The following is a 26,146-nucleotide window of genomic DNA, read 5'->3' as shown; positions in this document are numbered from 1 at the left end:
TGTGGTTATGGTTAAGGAGTTCGGTGGGCCGTGGAAAGCCTGCGCATGCGCACTGAGTTTATGAGTGCATATGTGTGGGGTTGGAAGCCGTGGTAATCAGTAAAGATGGTGTTTGGTTGAAAATGCAGTAGGGGGCAGCAGAGGCCAGCTTAGGCTCCCATTCTAAGCTGCTCTCAATTTTCATTTGTTCTTTCACTCATGATATTTTATCTTTAATATCACAGTAACTTGAGGGCTAAGGTTGTATACATTAATAGCAGATTAGATTGATAAGCAGTAGTAGTAATTGATAGTGATATAGTCTGTAAGTAATGCATAAGAATAATGGATATTGTATCCCATCTTTTTCCTTCTCTCACACTCTCTCTCTCTTTCTCTCTTTGAGTTGCTCAGTATTGCTAATTGCATAGGCAGTTTATATCTTTCATAGATGCTTGCTTGTTCCCAGAAGGTTAATCTCATTCCCACACATTTAGGGTATGGGTTGAAGTGGCTTGACAAATTCATCAACTCAATTTGTTATGATTTTGATTTTTACAATGCACCTATAGCACACACTTAGATATTTTTTCTTTCTTTCTATGTTTCTTATAACGCTATTGTTGTGCAGCAATAGCTGATGATGGTGTTTAGAGCCCTGTAAGGTCTGTTAGTTAATTCTAGATTCTGATAGCATAGGATTGAGATAGTGTTATTATTCATTTGGGGGGCCACCCCTCCTCCCTCCGTCTCTCCACCCCCCTCCCCTCCACCCCCCCTCCCCTCCTCCCTCCCTCCCCCCCTCCTCCCTCTTCCTTCTGTCTCTCCCTCTCTCCCTTCCTCCCCTTTTTTCCCCTCCTCCCTCTTTCCCTCCATCGCTCCATCGCTCCCTGCCTACCCCCCCCTCCCCCCTCCCCTCCTCCCTCTGTCTCTCCTTCTCTCTCTCTCTTCCCCTCCCCTCCTTCCCTGGTTTCATACTTGCTTGCCCTTCAAAATGGTTGTAGGTTGTGTTGGGGTAGGGAGGAGGTAGGCACTCCGAACCTCTACTCCTCAACAGGCAGCAGTGGAATCTGAAGATTCCATGGACACATTAAACATCTATATAGTAGCTGGGGTTTGTAGTGTGTTAGTGGGGGTTGGGAGCGTACTTGGGAACAGGGTTGGCTTTACGCCAGGTTGTGTGTGTTTTTAGTTGGGTAGAGATGTTGTTATTATGAGTGTGAGTGTTTGGTACCGTATGGGCACTGGCCTGTCTGGGTACGAGTATGGTGGGACGGTATTTGTAATATTCCTTATAGAGGGAGCCAAGGGTTTTTTCGTTCAGGTTCGAAACTGAAGCGAAAATGCTTTGGGCTGAGAAATGGCAGGCCTATGAGTAGTCGAGGGTCTGTGGGGATATTACTGTGGTATGGTGCAGGCGTCTATGAGTTTATGACATGGACGGCTGGGCTGTACAACGACCAAGGGTTTGGTGGTATAAACCGCTAAAAATTTGTTTTTCCTTGGTAGATGTTAGTGGATGAAGTCAACACCGAAAATGTTGGTGTTGAAGGGGGAGAATGTGTTTATTAATTATGTAAATAATGTTAGAGGAAGTATGTGATGAAGGGTTAAATGTAAATGTAGATTGTAATGTAGGGAGAAGTACATTTTTGATTTCCCATAGCAGGTTTTGAAAAGCAAACAAAAAGCAAGGAGAAAAGGTTAACATTACATTTACACATAGTCATTACGTTGAGGTTGTCATTTAAAGTATTTTATGGGATCAAAATGACAAATTCATTAAGGCAAAAAGAAATTTGAATAAACTAAATTACCATATCCATCACAAAGGTTTAGACATTGATAGGCTGTGTGGAACTAATTCTCATTGTCTAAAGGAGGACCAACCATACCGGAACGGACGGGAGAGGTTGATGCAAATTTGTATTCCCCAGAGATTCGTGTGAGAGGAAACACGACAGGTGGTTGGAACATCCAGTTTTCCGATTGGACAACAGACCAAACGAAGCTAAGGCTGTGTCGTTATGTTCAAATAAATTGCACCAAATCTCTCTAAAGTGTATTAGTATAAAGACACCCGACATTTCCATGCGTAAGATAATGATGGAATGAAAAGGGAAATACCACTGATATTAAGTGTATGTGTTTTTTCTTTCTTTCTCCACAGTTGCTCGGCGAGGACAGAGGCAGTTCTGACTATTCCAACTCCAAATGGGAAAAAGTGGCTATTGAAAGCCTTGGTATAGTATGATAAAAAACGTATCGATTCCTGTGTGCACCAGTAAAAATCTGAAAGTGTGAGTGATTTTAACTCAAGTTGGTAAAAATAGTTTTAAACACAGAGAAACTTGTTTTTCCAAACGGTAATATTACGAGTGGGTGAATGTCAAATGTAGAGCAAGTTCACCTTGGTGAAACTTTGTCAGGCGCAACTAGAAGTGTAAATAAGATAACAGAAACGAGTGTTGACAATCAGTCTATTTCAATAACCCGTAGTATAACAAGTAGAGGTGATATAGAAATGGCCAAAAATAGTCAGACCAATAGTAGGGAAATGCCAATAACCTCTGCAGACACCCCCCAGACAGAATTGAACAGTGACGTTAACCTGATTGATTTGTATATGACTGACTCCCCTCATGTGACGAGCGTGGCGGAGAGACTTGAAATGATGACTTTGACTCCAACACAGGGGGTCAATGAGGAGGGACAAACAGAGACAACTGTTTTACTTCGACCAGTGTCAATCGAGCAAGAGTTGACGGGGCCGATCCACGCTGGACTAACCATTTCAGGTAACTACAAATTGTCGAAAGGGAGACATAGACAGTGGAAGGCTGCATTGAAACGGCAGTCCCAAGCGGCTCACCCTGGCCTTACGGCTGGAACAGAGGCTGGACAAGGATTGGGGACACAGCCCACCAGTTTCCCTTGTCCAGATCTTCCCCGACACCAGAGCCAGAACGAGGCGCGGGGCCCGGTGACAGGGAGTCAGACCGCCGGCGCCAGGATGGAGGAAGAGAGGCAGACCTGCCTCTCCCAAGAACGACAGAGAGCGTTTGTAGAAGCGTTCGAACGACATGAGACAGTGGAGAGACAGCGGGCTATAGATCGAGCCGCGCACGGGATGAAAGTACTAGAGCAAGAACTGGCTAAAAAGAATGAACTGCTGAGTGATGCGATTTGTGATGTAATGTTTCGAGCTTCAGAACTAGGGCGCTGTGATCAAAGAATGCCACGTGCTCCGTTGCCCGGACAGGGAACTGGGCCGCAAGGGCATTGTGACAGAGACCGCAGGAGGGGTGAGTTTCCAGGCCCCTCCCCACAACAGGCCCAAGGGGCGGCGGCTGAAAGGAACAGGTATGTGCCTCTCTCTTCCATACAGCAGGACATGCCAGGAGAAGATCGAAGAGGTGTGGGCCTGTCGGGAACTGTGGGATACCAGCCGACAGATTGCTGGAGTTGTGGTGAATTGGGACACCTGGCCAGATCATGTGGCAAAGGGGGGCGGGCCCAAAGAGGGACCGTTGGAGGAAAAGGCCTTGGTGGTAATGGCAGAGAGCAAGGACAGAATCTGGGGCCGACAAACCTGCTAAGGGTGGTACCAGGGCCATCCGATTACAGGCGGGGGGCCCACAGGGCCCCACAACGAAGAGAGCAAGGACAGACATGCTGGACCTGTGGGAGGTTGGGTCATTATCAAAGGTCGTGTCTGCAGAGGCCACAGGCTGAATAGAATGAAGCGGAAATGCACAGGAGATGCTATGCTGCTCAGAAAAATAGAGATAGATATTAATAAAAAAATAAATAAAATGCGACTGAATAAAATAGAAATAAAAAATGTGTATAGATAAGTTAGATGGTTAGATTATGTGTGTAAGTTACTAAAACGGCTTGGAAGACTAACGTTGGGAAGTGGAATGTGAGGAGATGGGGTAACTGGCAATTGCATGGCTAATCATACTAACAACAACAGTGGTTTTAAAAACAGGAAAAATGGAACATTTTAATATTAGACAGAGTGATGATATGGTACTACTTCAGCTAGTGATCAGTAGTAATTATCCATGCTTGATCAATAATTAGATTGGTCAAAGGGTGGACTGCACGATTAAAAAAAAAATGAAATAAAAAAAAAATGAAATAAGAAAGATGATATTGATAGATAGACATTAACAATCATGAATATAAATGTAGGGTTTTGTTTTTGTTATTTTCCTTCCTAGTTTTTACAAGCAATTTATGCCTCCGGCTGGACGTTTGGTTTTTGTTTATTGGGGTGTGTTGCATGATGGCACTCACAATTTTCGTTTATTGTTTTGGCGTTTTTTCTTTGTTTTTGTTTCTTTTCTCTATTTTTTCTTAGGACCTGACGGGCTGGGAGGGATCTCTCGCCGGTCAGGGTAGGAGGTTGGTGGTGACACAGCGGGACTGGTAGGAAATGTCTATATGATGGGCTGGAAACGGGGAGGATGGACTAGAGCTGGTTCATGGTTTTGTTTTCCGCTCATTAAGAGTCCAGATGTAGCATCTGGGAGGTTGTGTCACGGCTTTGGGGTGTGGTAAGTGTTGGGAAAACATGGTTCTCTGTACATAGGTAAGCTCTGTAGATTTTGGTCGCAATTGGCCAAATAGTTTTCATGTAGGGTGCGGACATGTGCAATTGATAATTGGCTTATGGGGGTCTCTGCACCGGCTTGTTGGAGGCTGGCAGAGTGTGTGGAAGATGTGGTTTGTTACCATGCATATAGGATCTGTTGGTGAATGGGACTCGTCAGAGCTGGCTGTCCGAACCAAGGAACTGTCTGGAAACAAGATATGATTGTGTAATATTGGATATTTCACTCTCAAGGGTGGAGTAGTGTTGTGTTGAACTTGAGACATTTGGTCTAGTAATATAGTACAGCACAAAAATAAATGAGAGGAAGGTGATTTAATTGAATAATAACCTAAGGAGCCGTGGAATATATAGATAACTAAATTGGGAAAAATGTATTGTCAATGCAGAACAGTAGAGGAATGTATCTGAAGCGGAAAAATGTGATCTTCCAATCAATTGTGTGTTGTAAATAACAAATCCAAAAAGCAATAACAGGACAGAGGGAAAATTATTTCCTTCTGTGGAGGCCGGAGCAGTACCAAGGCTGCACATAACCAAGAAGGAACAGTGAGCAGTTAGCACAAATCCAAAGGAATGTCCGCGACCAAAACAATTTAGCAGTAAAAACCTCAGGAGGTTTGATGAGGGATAAAAATGACAGTGAAAGCTAAAGATAATCTAGACCTCAGTGGTTCTGGGAGGGAGAAATTATTATATATATTTTTTTGATTGCTCTCCCTCTTTTCTTAGAATGTTAATCTTTTTGTGTAAATGTATTAATCTTTTTCTTTCAGAGTCAGACACACAATCTAGACACATTTGGATATTACACAATAAGTATAGTAAATAAAACAAAAAAGCTGATATGGGGAGATGTCTTCTTTGTATAGAAGGACTACCCTAGTCTTGGTGTCATTAAACATAACTGATAAATGTGTGTGAAGTCAATAATGAGGGAGGGGGGATGAATGCAAGGAGAATTTGTACTGTACAGGAGGAAACTGTTTTTTTTAAGTTTTTTGTATTTTTCTGATTTTTAGGTGACTTTGCTAAAGTTAACATATTATGGTATATATAAGGTTAAAGACATGTTTGAGTTAGAAAATACTGGTGATATATGTGGGTTATGAAACCCACAAGGGTGGATTTGTGGTATATTCTGACTCAGAACCATGTTTTAACTCCCAGAAATCTCTAAGCGACTGGTCCCAAAAGCTGTGTGTAAGTTTGGTAATAGGAGATAACAGTTAAATTCAGTAAATACTCTTTTCTCTATTATATATATATATATAGATATATTTCAATACATTTCTGGCCCAATTCTGCTGTTATTCAATAGATTCACTCTGTTATTTATATATAAGTGTTCTGCTTTTCCCCCAAAGAGATTATTAAGATACATTTCTTCTAGAAGTAATTATAATTGGCAAAGCTAAAGATAAGACACCAATTAGATTCTATAAAGTAAGCAAAACCAATACTATATTGGGACCAAAAAGAGGTCAGGCAAAATTTGGAAGACATACTGAAGGGTCTACCCTGTCAAAAGGGACGGGTTACGACAGGCCTGAGTGCTTAATATTAGCATACAGTCTTAAAGTAAATAGGTTTTCTCCTCTCCCCCACCCTTGGGACCAGTAAAACAATAAAAACTGGGCCACTAGCTGGCTAAAGTTAGCATTTCAATAGAGGGGTTTGTTGACCGAGCTGAGTAGAACAATAGGGGGTAAGATATGTTACTCAACAGTCCGTTGTAAAAGATAGAGCTGTTGAGAAGAACCCCCCCTCAGCTATTTGGGGGCTCTAGCCATCTGGTCTCACCTGGTAGGAGACAGGAAGGCTCTTAAATAGCCTTGTTTACATTTTAACACAGGAACAATTTGTCTAAAGTTGTGAAAAACAGCAACCAAAACTAATAGTAATTCAGTATGGAAAATAGCCTCAATAGTTATGAAATAGTGTATTGATTAATCTAAGACTAAACCAGACCCTTATTAACCATTGTTAAGTTTAATTAAGAACGTAATATAGTTTAAAATAGAAGATTAATGTGGCAAAACATGTGTAACTTACTTAGAAGACTAAACTAACTTCAAAGACAATATTATAGAATATATATAATGCAACAGTTTGTCTTAAAACCAACAATAGGTCTAAATTAGGTATTTAGAAAGCCACAGAATTCAGGAAAAGACTTGAATTAACTGTCTAAGCCAAGTAATAACTAATCTCTAATTATTAAGATAGTAAAATTAGATACTATATACCTTTAAATGCAATATTTTAGAACGGTAACTATTTCCCAAAAAATAGGAGTGACCTGCCTCTTTAAAGATACAAAATGGCAGACCCCAATCTAAAATGGCCGCTGTGAGCTTTAGCCAATCAGGACTTAGAGATCCGCCCCCTGACGAACCAGTTCGACGTTCGCTCAGGGGCGGGATTTAGCCGTTAAAACAGTCTGCACAGGAGGAGACAAAGAGAGCTCTTGGAAATCGTTTATGCACAGCCGAACGGAAGAGGACCTGCTTGAGACGCTGAGAACGAGAATAGAATTCCTTTGTCTCCCTGGCAACGAGACTCAACAACCAAAGCTACATTGAAGATTGTTACTCTTAACTACTTTTATTAGACTGGACACAAGTGATCGTGGCATAGTACCTTCCAACTTGTGTTCAGACAACTTCATTGATTGAACCAGAACATTTTTGTATAATTTTAGGACTTTGAATAAACCAGATCTCCGAAATAGAAACACTCTCATTGATTCCTTTTCCTCCGTCGTGCTACACAGTTTTTGGTAATATGACTTAGAGCCAATAGAACACAACGCAATTGACTAAATATTACGATCAAGAAGGCTCTAGTCGATCTTACATTAGGGCTGTCCTGGGTAGGGATGGGTACCGAATCTGGTACTTTTAAGGGTATCGACCGAATCACATCGCTACTACCAAGTACCGAATCAGGTGAGATCCACCGGTGCCACATTTCGGTACTGTAAAAAAAATATATATATAAAAGCAGGGCCGCCTGGGAGAAATGCGAGGCCCTGTGCGAGATTTAAACGCGAGCCCCCCCCCCAAAAGGTAAAAAATAAAATAAATAAAATAAAAAATTATATATATATATATATATATATTTTTTTCATACAGTCAACATATTCTTAAATAATAGCGCTGCCCGAGGCGGGGCATGATACAGTCAACATATAGCAAGAGAGAGAGCGAGAGAGAGCTCCCGTTCTACAGTCAATATACAGTGTACAGAGAGAGAGAGAGAGAGAGAGAGAGACACATTGGAAAGAAATTGAAATGCTATTTGGCCCTAAACAGAGAGTACACAGTGGCAGAATACCTGAGCACTGTGACTGAAGATCCTTGACTAGGTACAGACTCAGCGAGCACAGCCTAGCCATCGAGAAAGGCCGCCATAGGCAGACTGTGTGTGTTAGAAAGAGAGAGAGAGAGAGCATGTGTGTTTGTCGTGTGTGTGTGTGTTAGAGAGAGAGGATGTATGAGAGATCCAAAAGGACAAAGATCAACACTTAAATCCAAAGAGAGAGAGAGAGAGAGACACATTGGAAAGAAATTTAAATGCTATTTGGCCCTAAACAGAGAGTACACAGTGGCAGAATACCTGAGCACTGTGACTGAAGATCCTTGACTATGTACAGACTCAGCGAGCACAGCCTAGCCATCGAGAAAGGCCGCCATAGGCAGACTGTGTGTGTTAGAAAGAGAGAGAGAGAGAGAGAGAGAGAGCATGTGTGTTTGTCATGTGTGTGTGTGTTAGAGAGAGAGCATGTATGAGAGATCCAAAAGGACAAAGTTCAACACTTAAATCCAAAGAGAGAGAGAGAGAGAGAGACACATTGGAAAGAAATTGAAATGCTATTTGGCCCTAAACAGAGAGTACACAGTGGCAGAATACCTGAGCACTGTGACTGAAGATCCTTGACTATGTACAGACTCAGCCAGCACAGCCTAGCCATCGAGAAAGGCCGCCATAGGCAGACTGTGTGTGTTAGAAAGAGAGAGAGAGAGAGAGAGCATGTGTGTTTGTCATGTGTGTGTGTGTTAGAGAGAGAGCATGTATGAGAGATCCAAAAGGACAAAGATCAACACTTAAATCCAAAGAGAAGAGGGTCTATACCAGAGAAACCAAAGCAGCAAGGAGCCAATGGCCGACATCAGCTAAATAGGCTAGCCAGGTACTGTGACACCAGGCCACACACAGCTTTGGCCAACGGCCCAACGCTACCCAAGCTACACAAACGACCAAGACATTCACACACAGCACATGTCGTATCTCCAAATGTTGTGAAGTAGCATAATGTTTTGCCTGGAAAAAAACATCGTTATTAACAAAACATTCGGGAGGGGAAGGAAGGAAGAGTGGGGTAATGTCATGACATTTTCATTAATCTTACCTGCACCAAGGAACGCAGGGCGAAAGGCCGCAACACAGGTCTCCACGTTGACGAAAGGCCTCTCGCTGGCGGGACAAAAATAAGCCAGAAACCCCTGCTATTCTCACGGCTAATGTCAATGGTCCTAGCACAAGCTAACAGCTAACTCTAGCCTAGGCTAACTGATAACATCAAACTAACGTTACGTGCACAGCCGGCAGCTAACGTCGTAGCTAAACAGCTAACTGGCTAACACGGCTATCGCTAACCATTAGCTAACGCAGAAGCAAGCTATGCTGTTACCACTGAAACTACAACATGAGAAAAGCAATACAGGCGCTGACACCAGGCCACACACCGTTAGCTACTAACTCCATACTACAACAGCTAGTCGACCAGTTTGGCTCCAGAGAGAGAGAGAGAGAGAGAGAGATCCACGGCGGGAATATAATAGGTTGCATGAACTCACCATAACGCAGTATCAATGGTAAAGTTGGAAGGAGACTTTCTTGGCCCACGGTGTAATTTCTTCTGATCCATGCTGCTTTTGAAAAGACATCCACTCGCTCCTCTGAATAGCGCTGAATTAGATCATCCCTGTACCTTGTGTGTCCGAGAAGAGCCCGGAAACACTATCCTAAAATCTGTAGAGCAGCAAAGCCGCAGAAACCGGAACACTGCAGTCTGCAGAGCCGCAGAGGTCAGACACATTCTACAAACGTGTCTAATGTGAAATATATAAGCATATAAGCAAAACTAGATTTTAGGTCTGTGATGAAAAAGGGCCTCGCGGGAAGGGGGGCCTCGCAAAAAAAAAAAAAAAAAAAAAAAAAAAAATTGCGAGGCCCCCCTTCCCGCGAGGCCCTGTGCAACCGCACTACTCGCACACCCCCTGAGGCGGCCCTGTATAAAAGATATATATAAGTCCGATGACGTCAACGTTTCGTTTACCGCGAAACGAAAAACCTATGAAGTGTGCCGCACGTTCACGTCAACATTCACACGCACAATACATGCTTACCTATTTTAGTTGATTGAACAACAACAAAGCAGTCGGGGCCATGGCAAGCCGAAAACGGTCGCTAAGTGTGGTTACACTTTACAAAGCTAGATGCAGACAACGCTCGCTGCAATATTATATATTATATATATATTTAACAAATTGTTCTAAATAAATAATAATGACAATAAATCATTTTAAGTTTGGACACATTTTGGTAGGTAGGTAGATACAAAATCTTTTAGACTAAACTACAGAAAAAAGGTACCGTTGGGTACCGGTATCGGTTCAAATGTGAACGGTACCCAACCCTAATCACAGCAAGTCTATTACAAAACCGATTTAGGGACAGTCCTGGGAGAGCAGATGAGGAAGGGAAAAAAATAAAGAGGCGAAATTCATATATTAACCAGATGCTTTTTGAATCTGTACATTTCTTCTCCACTGGGACATCTCTCTCCGTCTGCTCTACTAACCCTAACCACATTGTTACCATAACCTCTTAAGCCTGAGCGGTGCGGTACCGGTACGAGAATGACATCTCGCCATGAATCCATCTCTACAGAATGTATGAATTAATGTTGTGTGTTTTTTTTTGTAGCCAAGAGTAAAGACCCTAACCCTGTCAAAACAGCAGTCAAAGTGTATTATTTCCAGCACTACGTTTGTTTACCAATAATTTTAAGTGTTATTAGTGAAATATTAGTTCATAGAAATCTCACTGAGCTGGACGTTAGCTTGTGAGCAGTGTGTTACCTTGTGCAGTGTGTAGTGTGTTACCTTGTGCAGTGTGTAGTGTGTTACCTTGTGCAGTGTGTAGTGTGTTACCTTGTGCAGTGTGTAGTGTGTTACCTTGTGCAGTGTGTAGTGTGTTACCTTGTGCAGTGTGTAGTGTGTAGTGTGTTACCTTGTCCAGTGTGTAGTGTGTTACCTTGTGCAGTGTGTAGTGTGTTACCTTGTGCAGTGTAGTGTGTAGTGTGTTACCTTGTGCAGTGTGTAGTGTGTAGTGTGTTACCTTGTGGAGTGTGTATTGTGTTACCTTGTGCAGTGTGTAGTGTGTAGTGTGTTACCTTGTGCAGTGTGTAGTGTGTTACCTTGTGCAGTGTGTAGTGTGTTACCTTGTGTAGTGTGTAGTGTGTTACCTTGTGCAGTGTGCAGTGTGTTACCTTGTGTAGTGTATAGTGTGTTACCTTGTGCAGTGTGCAGTGTGTTACCTTGTGCAGTGTGTATAGTGTGTTACCTTGTGCAGTGTGTAGTGTGTTACCTTGTGCATTGTGCAGTGTGTTACCTTGTGCAGTGTGTATAGTGTGTTACCTTGTGCAGTGTGTATAGTGTGTTACCTTGTGCAGTGTGCAGTGTGTTACCTTGTGCCAGCCTTTCAAGGGCCATTTCCTCTTCTTCAGCATGAAGCCCTCGTGTTTGTCTGGCCTCTGGACGTTGCTCTGGCCGATCTTCAGGCCCTCGATGATCTCCCAGCTGTCTGCCTCCTGGAGGGGGGGGGGGATAAAAACGCAGTGCTGTGTCAGAACTCATCTGCTCACCTCAGTCAGCACAGATGCCTCAGTGCTGCCGCCCTGCTGTTGAGACTGAGCAACAGAAGAACAGGATATCCATCGCACTCTGCTGCTTTCTCTCTGGGAGCTACGGACATGCCGCGCCCCCCCGCTACCGTGTTCTTTCATGTGTAGGATAAAAAAGCGAGCGCGAATTTGCGATAGGCCACTCCCATTGCCACGCCCCCCCCCCCCCCCCCTTTTAGCCGATTGGCATGAACACACACCCACACACCTTCACACACCCACACTTGCCCTCCATGTCAAATCTCAGCCTCCTAGGGCGAAACCCGTGGCCCGCTAGAGGGCAGGCAGGTTGTTGTTGACCGACCGGCAGACATGATGACCCTTAAGAGAGCCGCCGGTCGCAGCTGAAAAGAAACAAGATGAAACAAAAATGAAATAAAACACAAAAAAAGGCCGCAATCTTATAGCGCTCCAAAAAAATTTCACTTTTTTTTATCTTCTTCGAATAATGAGTAGTATCAAACTACAGACGGGAGCGCATCATTCGTGATTATGGCTCTGTCACGGTGCGACACGTCGTGTCCCGTTTTCACAGGAAACAAAGTGCCTGACTGGGCTTCTTCAGGCAACCCTCAGCATTTCTCCACTCCATTAGGTTTTTAGCCTGAGTCTGCGCTTCCTGCTCCTGTTGGGTCTGCAAATCAAACGCCTCCCCCCCCTGAGAGAGCGGGTCGACCGGCCGAGTCCGGTGACATCACACCACTGTTTCTACTGTGGCTGTTTGGTTGTATGATACTATACTATTACGCTGTGTTGTGCTATATTACGTTACACTATGTTGTGCTATATTACGTTACTCTATGTTGTGGTATATTATGTTACACTATGTTGTGCTATATTACGTTACGCTATGTTGTGCTATATTACGTTACTCTGTGTTGTGCTATATTATGTTACACTATGTTGTGCTATATTACGTTATGTTGTGCTATATTACGTTACACTATGTTGTGCTATATTACGTTATGTTGTGCTATATTACGTTAATCTATGTTGTGGTATATTACGTTACACTATGTTGTGCTATATTACGTTACTCTATGTTGAGCTATATTACGTTACACTATGTTGTGCTATATTACGTTACCCTGTGTTGTGCTATATTACATTACGCTATGTTGTGCTATATTACGTTGTTATGTTGTGCTATATTACGTTATGTTATGTTATGCTATATTACATTATGTTGTGCTATATTACGTTACGTTATGTTGTGCTATATTACGCTACACTATGTTGTGCTATATTACGTTACGCTATGTTGTGCTATATTACGTTACGCTGTTGTACTATATTACGTTACACTATGTTGTGCCTGAGTCTGCGCTTCCTGCTCCTGTTGGGTCTGCAAATCAAACGCCCCCCCCCCCCCCCCCCCCCCCCTGAGAGAGCGGGTCGACCGGCCGATTCCGGTGACATCACACCACTGTTTCTACTGTGGCTGTTTGGTTGTATGATACTATACTATTACGCTGTGTTGTGCTATATTACGTTACACTATGTTGTGCTATATTACGTTACTCTATGTTGTGGTATATTATGTTACACTATGTTGTGCTATATTACGTTACGCTATGTTGTGCTATATTACGTTACTCTGTGTTGTGCTATATTACGTTACACTATGTTGTGCTATATTACGTTATGTTGTGCTATATTACGTTACACTATGTTGTGCTATATTACGTTATGTTGTGCTATATTACGTTACTCTATGTTGTGGTATATTACGTTACACTATGTTGTGCTATATTACGTTACTCTATGTTGTGCTATATTACGTTACACTATGTTGTGCTATATTACGTTACACTATGTTGTGCTATATTACGTTATGTTGTGCTATATTACGTTACACTATGTTGTGCTATATTACGTTATGTTGTGCTATATTACGTTACTCTATGTTGTGGTATATTACGTTACACTATGTTGTGCTATATTGCGTTACTCTATGTTGTGCTATATTACGTTACACTATGTTGTGCTATATTACGTTACGTTATGTTGTGCTATATTACGTTACGCTATGTTGTGCTATATTACGTTACGTTATGTTGTGCTATATTATGCTACGTTATGTTGTGCTATATTATGCTACGCTATGTTGTGCTATATTACGTTATGTTGTGCTATATTACATTACGTTATGTTGTGCTATATTACATTACGTTATGTTGTGCTATATTACATACGTTATGTTGTGCTATATTACATTACGTTATGTTGTGCTATATTATGCTACGTTATGTTGTGCTATATTATGCTACGCTATGTTGTGCTATATTACATTATGTTATGTTGTGCTATATTATGCTACGTTATGTTGTGCTATATTAAGTTACGTTATGTTGTGCTATATTACGTTACGTTATATTGTGCTATATTACATTACGTTATGTTGTGCTATATTATGCTACGCTATGTTGTGCTATATTACATTACGCTATGTTGTGCTATATTACGTTACGTTATGTTGTGCTATATTACGCTACACTATGTTGTGCTATATTACGCTACACTATGTTGTGCTATATTACATTACGCTATGTTGTGCTATATTACGTTATGTTATGTTGTGCTATATTACGTTATGTTATGTTATGCTATATTATGTTACACTATGTTGTGCTATATTACGTTACTCTATGTTGAGCTATATTACGTTACACTATGTTGTGCTATATTACGTTACCCTGTGTTGTGCTATATTACATTACGCTATGTTGTGCTATATTACGTTGTTATGTTGTGCTATATTACGTTATGTTATGTTATGCTATATTACGTTATGTTGTGCTATATTACATTACGTTATGTTGTGCTATATTACGCTACACTATGTTGTGCTATATTACGTTATGCTATGTTGTGCTATATTACGTTACACTATGTTGTGTCTGAGTCTGCGCTTCCTGCTCCTGTTGGGTCTGCAAATCAAACGCATCCCCCCCCTGAGAGAGCGGGTCGATATTCTATTGAGATTGAAGATGTTGAGGATCTGTATCTCCTCGTCATCTTCCTGATCGGTTGGGGAGCGATCGCAATTTGGATTTGGATTTGCTGCCGTCAAGTAGTAGCAAGATTGGAAAATGCCCACATTGAACTGACAAAGCGGCTCGCTCAACATACAGCCGATGAACAATGTAGGGGTCAAATAATGTTGGGGGTCGCGCAGGACATTAGGACAAAGAAGATGCAAGATCTGGATTAAATTAAAGCATTACAGGAATCATTGTAACCTGATGCAACCCACCCCCCCCCCCCCCGCCACGAAACTCAAGTCTGTGGAAGAAAAGAAGGAATGTTCGAGGTCAATGCAAGAGGCCGAGGAGAAGAAGTCAAGATAAGACCTGGTTTATGACGTCCGTACCCATCGCAACCAAGGACGGGACAGTATCTGACTGTCTGAAGATAAGATGGATGGCCTCCCCCCCCCCCCCCTCCCCATCCTCACGCAAACCTCCCCCCCACGAGCACGACTGGCGACGTGCACGGAAGGAGGGGTGGATCCCTCGACTGCCTCACACGCCCAAACCCTAAGCCACTACCCTATCCTTAACTCCCACCCCCCACTCTCCGCCCTCCCTCCCATCCCCCAAATTCCCTCCCCCGAGGGTGCTTCCTGAAGCTCACTGACTTTCGACATAAATGAACATTGTAACAACAAATGTGCTTTGTTTGTATTAATTTAGGGTTGTGCCATTATTATTATGCAAAGATAATAATTGTGATTAATTCTGTAATGAGTTGTGTGTTTCTAGCATCCTTGACACCCAAGGACAACGATGGAAATAAGTCAAGAGGCTTTTACGTTACTATCCTTGACAGCAATGTATGCTGGATTAATGATCTGTATGTGTTGTGGAGTCTAAATAAAAACCTGAAACCTGAAACCTGACATCACACCACTGTTTCTACTGTGGCTGTTTGGTTGTATGATACTATACTATTACGCTGTGTTGTGCTATATTTTACGTTACACTATGTTGTGCTATATTACGTTACTCTATGTTGTGGTATATTATGTTACACTATGTTGTGCTATATTACGTTACGCTATGTTGTGCTATATTACGTTACTCTGTGTTGTGCTATATTACGTTACACTATGTTGTGCTATATTACGTTATGTTGTGCTATATTACGTTACACTATGTTGTGCTATATTACGTTATGTTGTGCTATATTACGTTACTCTATGTTGTGGTATATTACGTTCAGTGATGCCACAGATTACTTGTAAAAGTAATCCGATTACTGATTATTGATTACTCCTTTAAAAAGTTATCCAAGTTACTTTACTGATTACTTGATTATCAGAGTAACTTAGTTACTTTGAAAGTAACTAGGTTACGAAGTCGTCGTCGTTCCCCCAACCGTTTTTTTTAAACGCTTTATTGAAAGTGCATAAATTGTTTTTAACTTGTTTCTCTGCACATAACGTAAATTGTTAAACTAGTGCTTCAGCTTCTGTACCATCAAGTATGGTAAAGCAACAGTCTATGATGCTCACAGCATTAGAGCAGCCAGCCAGTGGTTTTACAAAACCAGCCCTCACCCACCCCACCCAACCAACCTCCTCCAATGTACAGTTTCTACGCCAAATGTATATACACTCCTTTTCTGGACACTTTTGTATCACAAACAGTACTGTATTTGCAAATCTGATATGTCATAAATGTATAGATGTAGCAGTACTGTCTATCTGTATGTCATGTATGTCATATATGTTATGATGAATTGAAAATGGGGGACCCTGATGTAAACAAGACGAAAGTCTTTCTCTGGTCTGCATCCCCTTAACAATTGTATGTATTGAGCTGTACTGTACTGTACCCATTCTGCAATCTGTTAATAAACTTTTCAATCAATCAATCAATCCATTCACATCTAACAAATGCAGGCTGAACTATTCAATTATATCAACTGTAACTATTAAATTGTTTTTATAAATGTCTCTCTATAAACATACAATCAGTCTCTCTTTAACATGTAAATTAACTGTAAATCTGGCAAATAAGAGCTTTTGCTCTGCCACCATCAAATATACATTAATCAAAAGGGAAAGAAACAATCTCTCTCTTTTGCTGTTTGGCTGGCCTCCGAGTCCTCCTGTACCTACTAGTCGAAGCGTCGGCTAGTGTTGTGATTCCAGATGCTTTCAATGCAATTGGATGTGCTGTTTTTAGCGGTAGACAGTATTTTGTTTCCTCCGCATATGAACGTGAAGTAGTGACTGACGAGCGTTTTGGGATGGAAGTCTGAACAGAAACTCACTTTTAATTTTGCCAAGCGTTTTGGGGTGGAATTCTCCGACGACGGAGCCCTGCTGTCACACGATTGGCGCATATGTCACATGACGTGCTGTGAAGACCCGCCCTACTCTGCCTCTGATTCACAGACTGTGGATGGGGAATGTGATTGTACCAAAGCAGAGTCACTCACAGACAGAGTGTCCAGTCACGCCGCGGCCCGCGGGACACATTCTTGTGTAACCCTTTCACTGCCACACTACGTCACTCCCAAAAGAAAAACAGCTCAAAAAGTATTTTTGACTGTCGAAAACGAAATAAAATACTGCATTCCGCCTGCATTATGAATTTATGATGAGATAGTAACGAAATAGTAATGCACAGCCACTTGGACAAGTAACTGCAATCAGATTACTGGCTTTCAAAGATTAACGCGTTAGATTACTATTTTCGGGGGAAAGTAATCAGATTACAATAACGCGTTACTTAGTAACGCGTTACCGGCATCACTGATTACGTTACACTATGTTGTGCTATATTACGTTACTCTATGTTGTGCTATATTACGTTACACTATGTTGTGCTATATTACGTTACCCTGTGTTGTGCTATATTACGTTACGCTATGTTGTGCTATATTACGTTACGTTATGTTGTGCTATATTACGTTACGCTATGTTGTGCTATATTACGTTACGTTATGTTGTGCTATGTTATCCTACGTTATGTTGTGCTATATTATGCTACGCTATGTTGTGCTATATTACGTTATGTTATGTTGTGCTATATTATGCTACGTTATGTTGTGCTATATTATGCTACGCTATGTTGTGCTATATTACGTTATGTTGTGCTATATTACATTACGTTATGTTGTGCTATATTACATTACGTTATGTTGAGCTATATTACATACGTTATGTTGTGCTATATTATGCTACGTTATGTTGTGATATATTATGCTAAGCTATGTTGTGCTATATTACATTATGTTATGTTGTGCTATATTATGCTACGTTATGTTGTGCTATATTAAGTTACGTTATGTTGTGCTATATTACGTTAGGTTATATTGTGCTATATTACATTACGTTATGTTGTGCTATATTATGCTACGCTATGTTGTGCTATATTACGTTACGTTATGTTGTGCTATATTACGCTACACTATGTTGTGCTATATTACGCTACACTATGTTGTGCTATATTACATTACGCTATGTTGTGCTATATTACGTTATGTTATGTTGTGCTATATTACGTTATGTTATGTTATGCTATATTACGTTACACTATGTTGTGCTATATTACGTTACGCTATGTTGTGCTATATTACGTTATGCTGTTGTGCTATATTACGTTACACTATGTTGTGTCTGAGTCTGCGCTTCCTGCTCCTGTTGGGTCTGCAAATCAAACGCCCCCCCCCCCCCCCCCCCCCTGAGAGAGCGGGTCGACCGGCCGAGTCCGGTGACATCACACCACTGTTTCTACTGTGGCTGTTTGGTTGTATGATACTATACTATTACGCTGTGTTGTGCTATATTTTACGTTACACTATGTTGTGCTATATTACGTTACTCTATGTTGTGGTATATTATGTTACACTATGTTGTGCTATATTACGTTACGCTATGTTGTGCTATATTACGTTACTCTGTGTTGTGCTATATTACGTTACACTATGTTGTGCTATATTACGTTATGTTGTGCTATATTACGTTACACTATGTTGTGCTATATTACGTTATGTTGTGCTATATTACGTTACTCTATGTTGTGGTATATTACGTTACACTATGTTGTGCTATATTACGTTACTCTATGTTGTGCTATATTACGTTACACTATGTTGTGCTATATTACGTTACCCTGTGTTGTGCTATATTACGTTACGCTATGTTGTGCTATATTACGTTACGTTATGTTGTGCTATATTACGTTACGCTATGTTGTGCTATATTACGTTACGTTATGTTGTGCTATATTATGCTACGTTATGTTGTGCTATATTATGTTACGCTATGTTGTGCTATATTACGTTATGTTGTGCTATATTACATTACGTTATGTTGTGCTATATTACATTACGTTATGTTGTGCTATATTACATACGTTATGTTGTGCTATATTATGCTACGTTATGTTGTGATATATTATGCTAAGCTATGTTGTGCTATATTACATTATGTTATGTTGTGCTATATTATGCTACGTTATGTTGTGCTATATTAAGTTACGTTATGTTGTGCTATATTACGTTAGGTTATATTGTGCTATATTACATTACGTTATGTTGTGCTATATTATGCTACACTATGTTGTGCTATATTACGTTACGCTATGTTGTGCTATATTACGTTACGTTATGTTGTGCTATATTACGCTACACTATGTTGTGCTATATTACGCTACACTATGTTGTGCTATATTACATTACGCTATGTTGTGCTATATTACGTTATGTTATGTTGTGCTATATTACGTTATGTTATGTTATGCTATATTACGTTACACTATGTTGTGCTATATTACGTTACGCTATGTTGTGCTATATTACGTTACGCTGTTGTGCTATATTACGTTACACTATGTTGTGTCTGAGTCTGCGCTTCCTGCTCCTGTTGGGTCTGCAAATCAAACGCCTCCCCCCCCTGAGAGAGCGGGTCGACCGGCCGAGTCCGGTGACATCACACCACTGTTTCTACTGTGGTTGTTTGGTTGTATGATACTATACTATTACGCTGTGTTGTGCTATATTTTACGTTACACTATGTTGTGCTATATTACGTTACTCTATGTTGTGGTATATTATGTTACACTATGTTGTGCTATATTACGTTACGCTATGTTGTGCTATATTACGTTACTCTGTGTTGTGCTATATTACGTTACACTATGTTGTGCTATATTACGTTATGTTGTGCTATATTACGTTACACTATGTTGTGCTATATTACGTTATGTTGTGCTATATTACGTTACTCTATGTTGTGGTATATTACGTTACACTATGTTGTGCTATATTACGTTACTCTATGTTGTGCTATATTACGTTACACTATGTTGTGCTATATTACGTTACCCTGTGTTGTGCTATATTACGTTACGCTATGTTCAAGTTCAAGTTCTTTAATAGTTGTCATACAGAAGTACAGAATACTTTCATACAAAATGCTTCTTACTGTTACGCTCCAGAGACTGTGCTAGACAAGATAGTATCAAATAACATAATAACATAATATAGCATGAATTTAGAAGAAGAAAATGAGGTCACAGTGTTCGGTATAGACATATGTACAATGTTCTGAGTTACCATATAATATACAATACACAATACTATGCAGTGTACTAATGTACAGTACTATCTAGTGCAAAGCAGAAATGGGATGAGGTACAATTTTAGGTACAATTTACAGTAAGGTGTACGAGTTGTAGTGCAATCCTTCATCCATAAATATAAAGTGTGGGGAGTGGGTGCTACAGTGTGTTTGTTTAAAGTGGGTGTGTGCTATAAAGTGTGTGGAGTGGGTGCTACAGTGTGTTTGTTTAAAGTGAGTGTGTGCGTGTGGATGTGTGTGCTATGTGCGTTTGGTGGTTGTTGTTGTGTAGTGTTCATTCATTGTTCGTTTAGCAGCCTGATGGCCTGGGGATAGAAGCTACTTCTGAGTCTTTCTGTGCTCGCCTTGAGACTCCTGTATCGCTTGCCTGACCGCAGCAGTTCGAAGAGGCAGTTGTTCGGGTGACTGGAGTCTTTAATGATTCTCTTAGCCTTGCCCTTGCAACGCTTGTAGTAAATGTTCTGGAGGGTGGGGAGCCCCCCTCCAATTGTGCGTTCGGCTGAACGTGTCACTCGTTGTAGTCTGCTTTGGTCTTTTGCAGTGCTATTCCCAAACCAGGAGGTGATGTTGCCGGTCAAGATGCTCTCTATTGTACATGAGTAGAAGTTCTTAAGGATCTTCTGGCTGACTTGGAACTTCCTTAGGCGCCTGAGGAAGTAGAGGCATTGTCGTGCCTTCTTCACCACACTGTTAATGTGTGTGGTCCATGTCAAGTCCTCGGATATGTAGGCTCCGAGGTACTTGAAGCTGTTGACTCTCTCAACCGGTGCCCCGTCGATGCTGAGGGGGCTGTAGTCCTTGACCCCCGACCTCCTGAAGTCCACAATCATCTCCTTTGTTTTGCTGACGTTCAGGGAGAGGCTGTTTTCCTGGCACCATCCCGCCAGGACCTTGACCTCTTCCAGGTAGGCCCTCTCGTCGTTGGCAGAGATCAGGCCCACCACCACTGTGTCGTCAGCAAATTTGACGATTGTATTGCTACTCCGCTGAGCCACACAGTCGTGTGTGTACAGGGAGTAGAGGAGGGGACTCAGAACACAGCCCTGGGGGGCCCCTATGTTGAGGGTGATGGATGAGGAGGTGCAGTTGCCTGCTCTCACCACCTGGGGTCTGCCAGTCAGGAAGTCCAAGACCCACTGGCAGAGGTCATAGCCCAAGCCCAGGTCCCTGAGCTTGGCTATGAGTATGGAGGGGACTATGGTATTGAATGCCGAGCTGTAGTCGATGAATAGCATTCTCACATAGTTCCCCTGCCTCTTGTCCAGGTGTGATGCTGCTGTGTGCAGCACATGGGATATGGCGTCCTCCGTGGACCTGTTGGGGCGGTATGCAAATTGCAGGGGGTCCATGTTGATGGGGAGGGAGGAGCAGATGTAGCCCTTTACTAGCTTCTCAAAGCACTTCATGGCTATGGAGGTGAGAGCTACAGGGCGGTAGTCGTTGAGGCAAGCAGGCTTGGATTTTTTGGGTACAGGGATAATAGTGGACTTCTTCATGTTGTGCTATATTACGTTACGTTATGTTGTGCTATATTACGTTACGCTATGTTGTGCTATATTACGTTACGTTATGTTGTGCTATATTATGCTACGTTATGTTGTGCTATATTATGCTACGCTATGTTGTGCTATATTACGTTATGTTGTGCTATATTATATTACGTTATGTTGTGCTATATTACATTACGTTATGTTGAGCTATATTACATACGTTATGTTGTGCTATATTATGCTACGTTATGTTGTGATATATTATGCTAAGCTATGTTGTGCTATATTACATTATGTTATGTTGTGCTATATTATGCTACGTTATGTTGTGCTATATTAAGTTACGTTATGTTGTGCTATATTACGTTAGGTTATATTGTGCTATATTACATTACGTTATGTTGTGCTATATTATGCTACGCTATGTTGTGCTATATTACGTTACGCTATGTTGTGCTATATTACGCTACACTATGTTGTGCTATATTACGCTACACTATGTTGTGCTATATTACATTACGCTATGTTGTGCTATATTACGTTATGTTATGTTGTGCTATATTACGTTATGTTATGTTATGCTATATTACGTTACACTATGTTGTGCTATATTACGTTACGCTATGTTGTGCTATATTACGTTACGCTGTTGTGCTATATTACGTTACACTATGTTGTGTCTGAGTCTGCGCTTCCTGCTCCTGTTGGGTCTGCAAATCAAACGCCTCCCCCCCCTGAGAGAGCGGGTCGACCGGCCGAGTCCGGTGACATCACACCACTGTTTCTACTGTGGCTGTTTGGTTGTATGATACTATACTATTACGCTGTGTTGTGCTATATTTTACGTTACACTATGTTGTGCTATATTACGTTACTCTATGTTATGGTATATTATGTTACACTATGTTGTGCTATATTACGTTACGCTATGTTGTGCTATATTACGTTACTCTGTGTTGTGCTATATTACGTTACACTATGTTGTGCTATATTACGTTATGTTGTGCTATATTACGTTACACTATGTTGTGCTATATTATGTTATGTTGTGCTATATTACGTTACTCTATGTTGTGGTATATTACGTTACACTATGTTGTGCTATATTACGTTACTCTATGTTGTGCTATATTACGTTACACTATGTTGTGCTATATTACGTTACCCTGTGTTGTGCTATATTACGTTACGCTATGTTGTGCTATATTACGTTACGTTATGTTGTGCTATATTACGTTACGCTATGTTGTGCTATATTACGTTACGTTATGTTGTGCTATATTATGCTACGTTATGTTGTGCTATATTATGCTACGCTATGTTGTGCTATATTACGTTATGTTGTGCTATATTACATTACGTTATGTTGTGCTATATTACATTACGTTATGTTGTGCTATATTACATACGTTATGTTGTGCTATATTATGCTACGTTATGTTGTGATATATTATGCTAAGCTATGTTGTGCTATATTACATTATGTTATGTTGTGCTATATTATGCTACGTTATGTTGTGCTATATTAAGTTACGTTATGTTGTGCTATATTACGTTATGTTATATTGTGCTATATTACATTACATTATGTTGTGCTATATTATGCTACGCTATGTTGTGCTATATTACGTTACGCTATGTTGTGCTATATTACGTTACGTTATGTTGTGCTATATTACGCTACACTATGTTGTGCTATATTACGCTACACTATGTTGTGCTATATTACATTACGCTATGTTGTGCTATATTACGTTATGTTATGTTGTGCTATATTACGTTATGTTATGTTATGCTATATTACGTTACACTATGTTGTGCTATATTACGTTACTCTATGTTGAGCTATATTACGTTACACTATGTTGTGCTATATTACGTTACCCTGTGTTGTGCTATATTACATTACGCTATGTTGTGCTATATTACGTTGTTATGTTGTGCTATATTACGTTATGTTATGTTATGCTATATTACGTTATGTTGTGCTATATTACGTTACGTTATGTTGTGCTATATTACGCTACACTATGTTGTGCTATATTACGTTATGCTATGTTGTGCTATATTACGTTACGCTGTTGTGCTATATTACGTTACACTATGTTGTGCCTGAGTCTGCGCTTCCTGCTCCTGTTGGGTCTGCAAATCAAACGCCTCCCCCCCCTGAGAGAGCGGGTCGTCCGGCCGAGTCCGGTGACATCACACCACTGTTTCTACTGTGGCTGTTTGGTTGTATGATACTATACTATTACGCTGTGTTGTGCTATATTACGTTACACTATGTTGTGCTATATTACGTTACTCTATATTTTGGTATATTATGTTACACTATGTTGTGCTATATTACGTTACGCTATGTTGTGCTATATTACGTTACTCTGTGTTGTGCTATATTACGTTACACTATGTTGTGCTATATTATGTTATGTTGTGCTATATTACGTTACACTATGTTGTGCTATATTACGTTATGTTGTGCTATATTACGTTACTCTATGTTGTGGTATATTACGTTACACTATGTTGTGCTATATTACGTTACTCTATGTTGTGCTATATTACGTTACACTATGTTGTGCTATATTACATTACCCTGTGTTGTGCTATATTACGTTACGCTATGTTGTGCTATATTACGTTACATTATGTTGTGCTATATTACGTTACGCTAAGTTGTGCTATATTACGTTACGTTATGTTGTGCTATATTATGCTACGTTATGTTGTGTTATATTATGCTATGCTATGTTGTGCTATATTACATTATGTTGTGCTATATTACATTACGTTATGTTGTGCTATATTACATTACGTTATGTTGTGCTATATTACATACGTTATGTTGTGCTATATTACATTACGCTATGTTGTGCTATATTATGCTACGTTATGTTGTGCTATATTATGCTACGCTATGTTGTGCTATATTACATTATGTTATGTTGTGCTATATTATGCTACGTTATGTTGTGCTATATTAAGTTACGTTATGTTGTGCTATATTACATTACGTTATATTGTGCTATATTACATTACGTTATGTTGTGCTATATTATGCTACGCTATGTTGTGCTATATTACGTTACGCTATGTTGTGCTATATTACGTTACGTTATGTTGTGCTATATTATGCTACACTATGTTGTGCTATATTACGCTACACTATGTTGTGCTATATTACATTACGCTATGTTGTGCTATATTACGTTATGTTATGTTGTGCTATATTACGTTATGTTATGTTATGCTATATTATGTTACGTTATGTTGTGCTATATTACGTTATGTAGTGCTATATTACGTTACGTTATGTTGTGCTATATTACGCTACACTATGTTGTGCTATATTACGTTACGCTATGTTGTGCTATATTACGTTACGCTGTTGTGCTATATTACGTTACACTATGTTGTGCTATATTATGTTATGTTGTGCTATGTTATATTTAATTGATGGCTCATGACAGGCCATGGTATATGGTTATTATATCACGGCTAAGCAGTTGTTCGACAGCCCCTGTGATATAATAACCATATACCAAGGACCGGTTTGAGCTATTGCTTTTATAAAACGCTCACCAAGTATGGCAATATGAATAGCTGGCAAGGTTTTCATGAACTAAATACAAGGCAACAAAAAATGCTATCATTTATTGATGAACAAATCCTTCTTCTGCCAAGCAATCTAGTTCTTCAGACATTTGGCAGAATGGTTGCTAAGCAACACAACAGATGCAGTGGGAAGCATGCTAATCATCTCTTCAAGCATATGAACATTTATCTGAATATCGCTATTCATTGTGCAGTTGTTGAAGCAGTTATGTTGGCAGTTACTGTTGGCACTCCTCTTTGCTGGGGTGGTTGATTCAGTACAGGTGTGTTTTATATTGCGTGGTGCCAGAAGCTGTTGTTGTAGCTGTTGGCTTGTTTTCAGACGTGGAGTGATACTAAATTATGCAAAGGAATTGGACGTAATACCCATGGTACAGTAGATGGCCTGATATACCACGGTTATATCAGATTGCTTGATTTGAGCTAACCCCGTTTTATAATAATACATTATGTTACCGCGTCGTGTGGTTGAGTTATTTGTTAATGTATTTGATTATAATGTTAATCATGTATGATTTAAGATAAGATAAGATATTCCTTTATAGATCCCCTTGGGCTCATAGCAGCAATTCGGGAGGGGAGGAGGGGAGGTACAGGTAGTAAAAACAACCAGTGTAAACAATATAACAAGTCAATATAATTAACTAACTAACTAACTGAAATATAAGGTGCTGTATGCATAAGGTAGTGTTATTGTCCTTTTTACGTTCCTAGTAGTTGTAGTTGGATGTCTGGCAGCAGTCCCTGCCCACTGTTGTGGAGCCTGATGGCCGCTGGTATGAAGGACTGGCCGAGGCGGTTGTATTACGTGAGTTCATGTTAATAAGTCACTGTTTTCTTCTTAAAAACAAGGCACAACACATGCCATGTTA

At 40.4% G+C, this 26,146-nt stretch overlaps 1 protein-coding gene across 1 annotated transcript in view; it reads right to left on the bottom strand.

Moving 5' to 3' along the window:
- Positions 1–26,146, bottom strand: part of osbpl6 (oxysterol binding protein-like 6) — a gene marked incomplete at its 3' end in the record, with an annotated part of 253,483 nt that overhangs the window by 161,900 nt on the left and 65,437 nt on the right. The window contains exon 2 of the mRNA XM_084314748.1: positions 11,358–11,480. Within this exon, the coding sequence (XP_084170874.1) occupies positions 11,358–11,480 (123 nt within the window). The remainder of the gene's footprint in view (positions 1–11,357; positions 11,481–26,146) is intronic.

Source organism: Notolepis coatsorum (assembly GCF_963971535.1).
Source record: "Notolepis coatsorum genome assembly, chromosome: 5".
Taxonomy (NCBI): domain Eukaryota; kingdom Metazoa; phylum Chordata; class Actinopteri; order Aulopiformes; family Paralepididae; genus Notolepis; species Notolepis coatsorum.
Note: the sequence above shows the minus strand (reverse complement) of the source record. Positions and strands in the feature narration are given on the sequence as shown.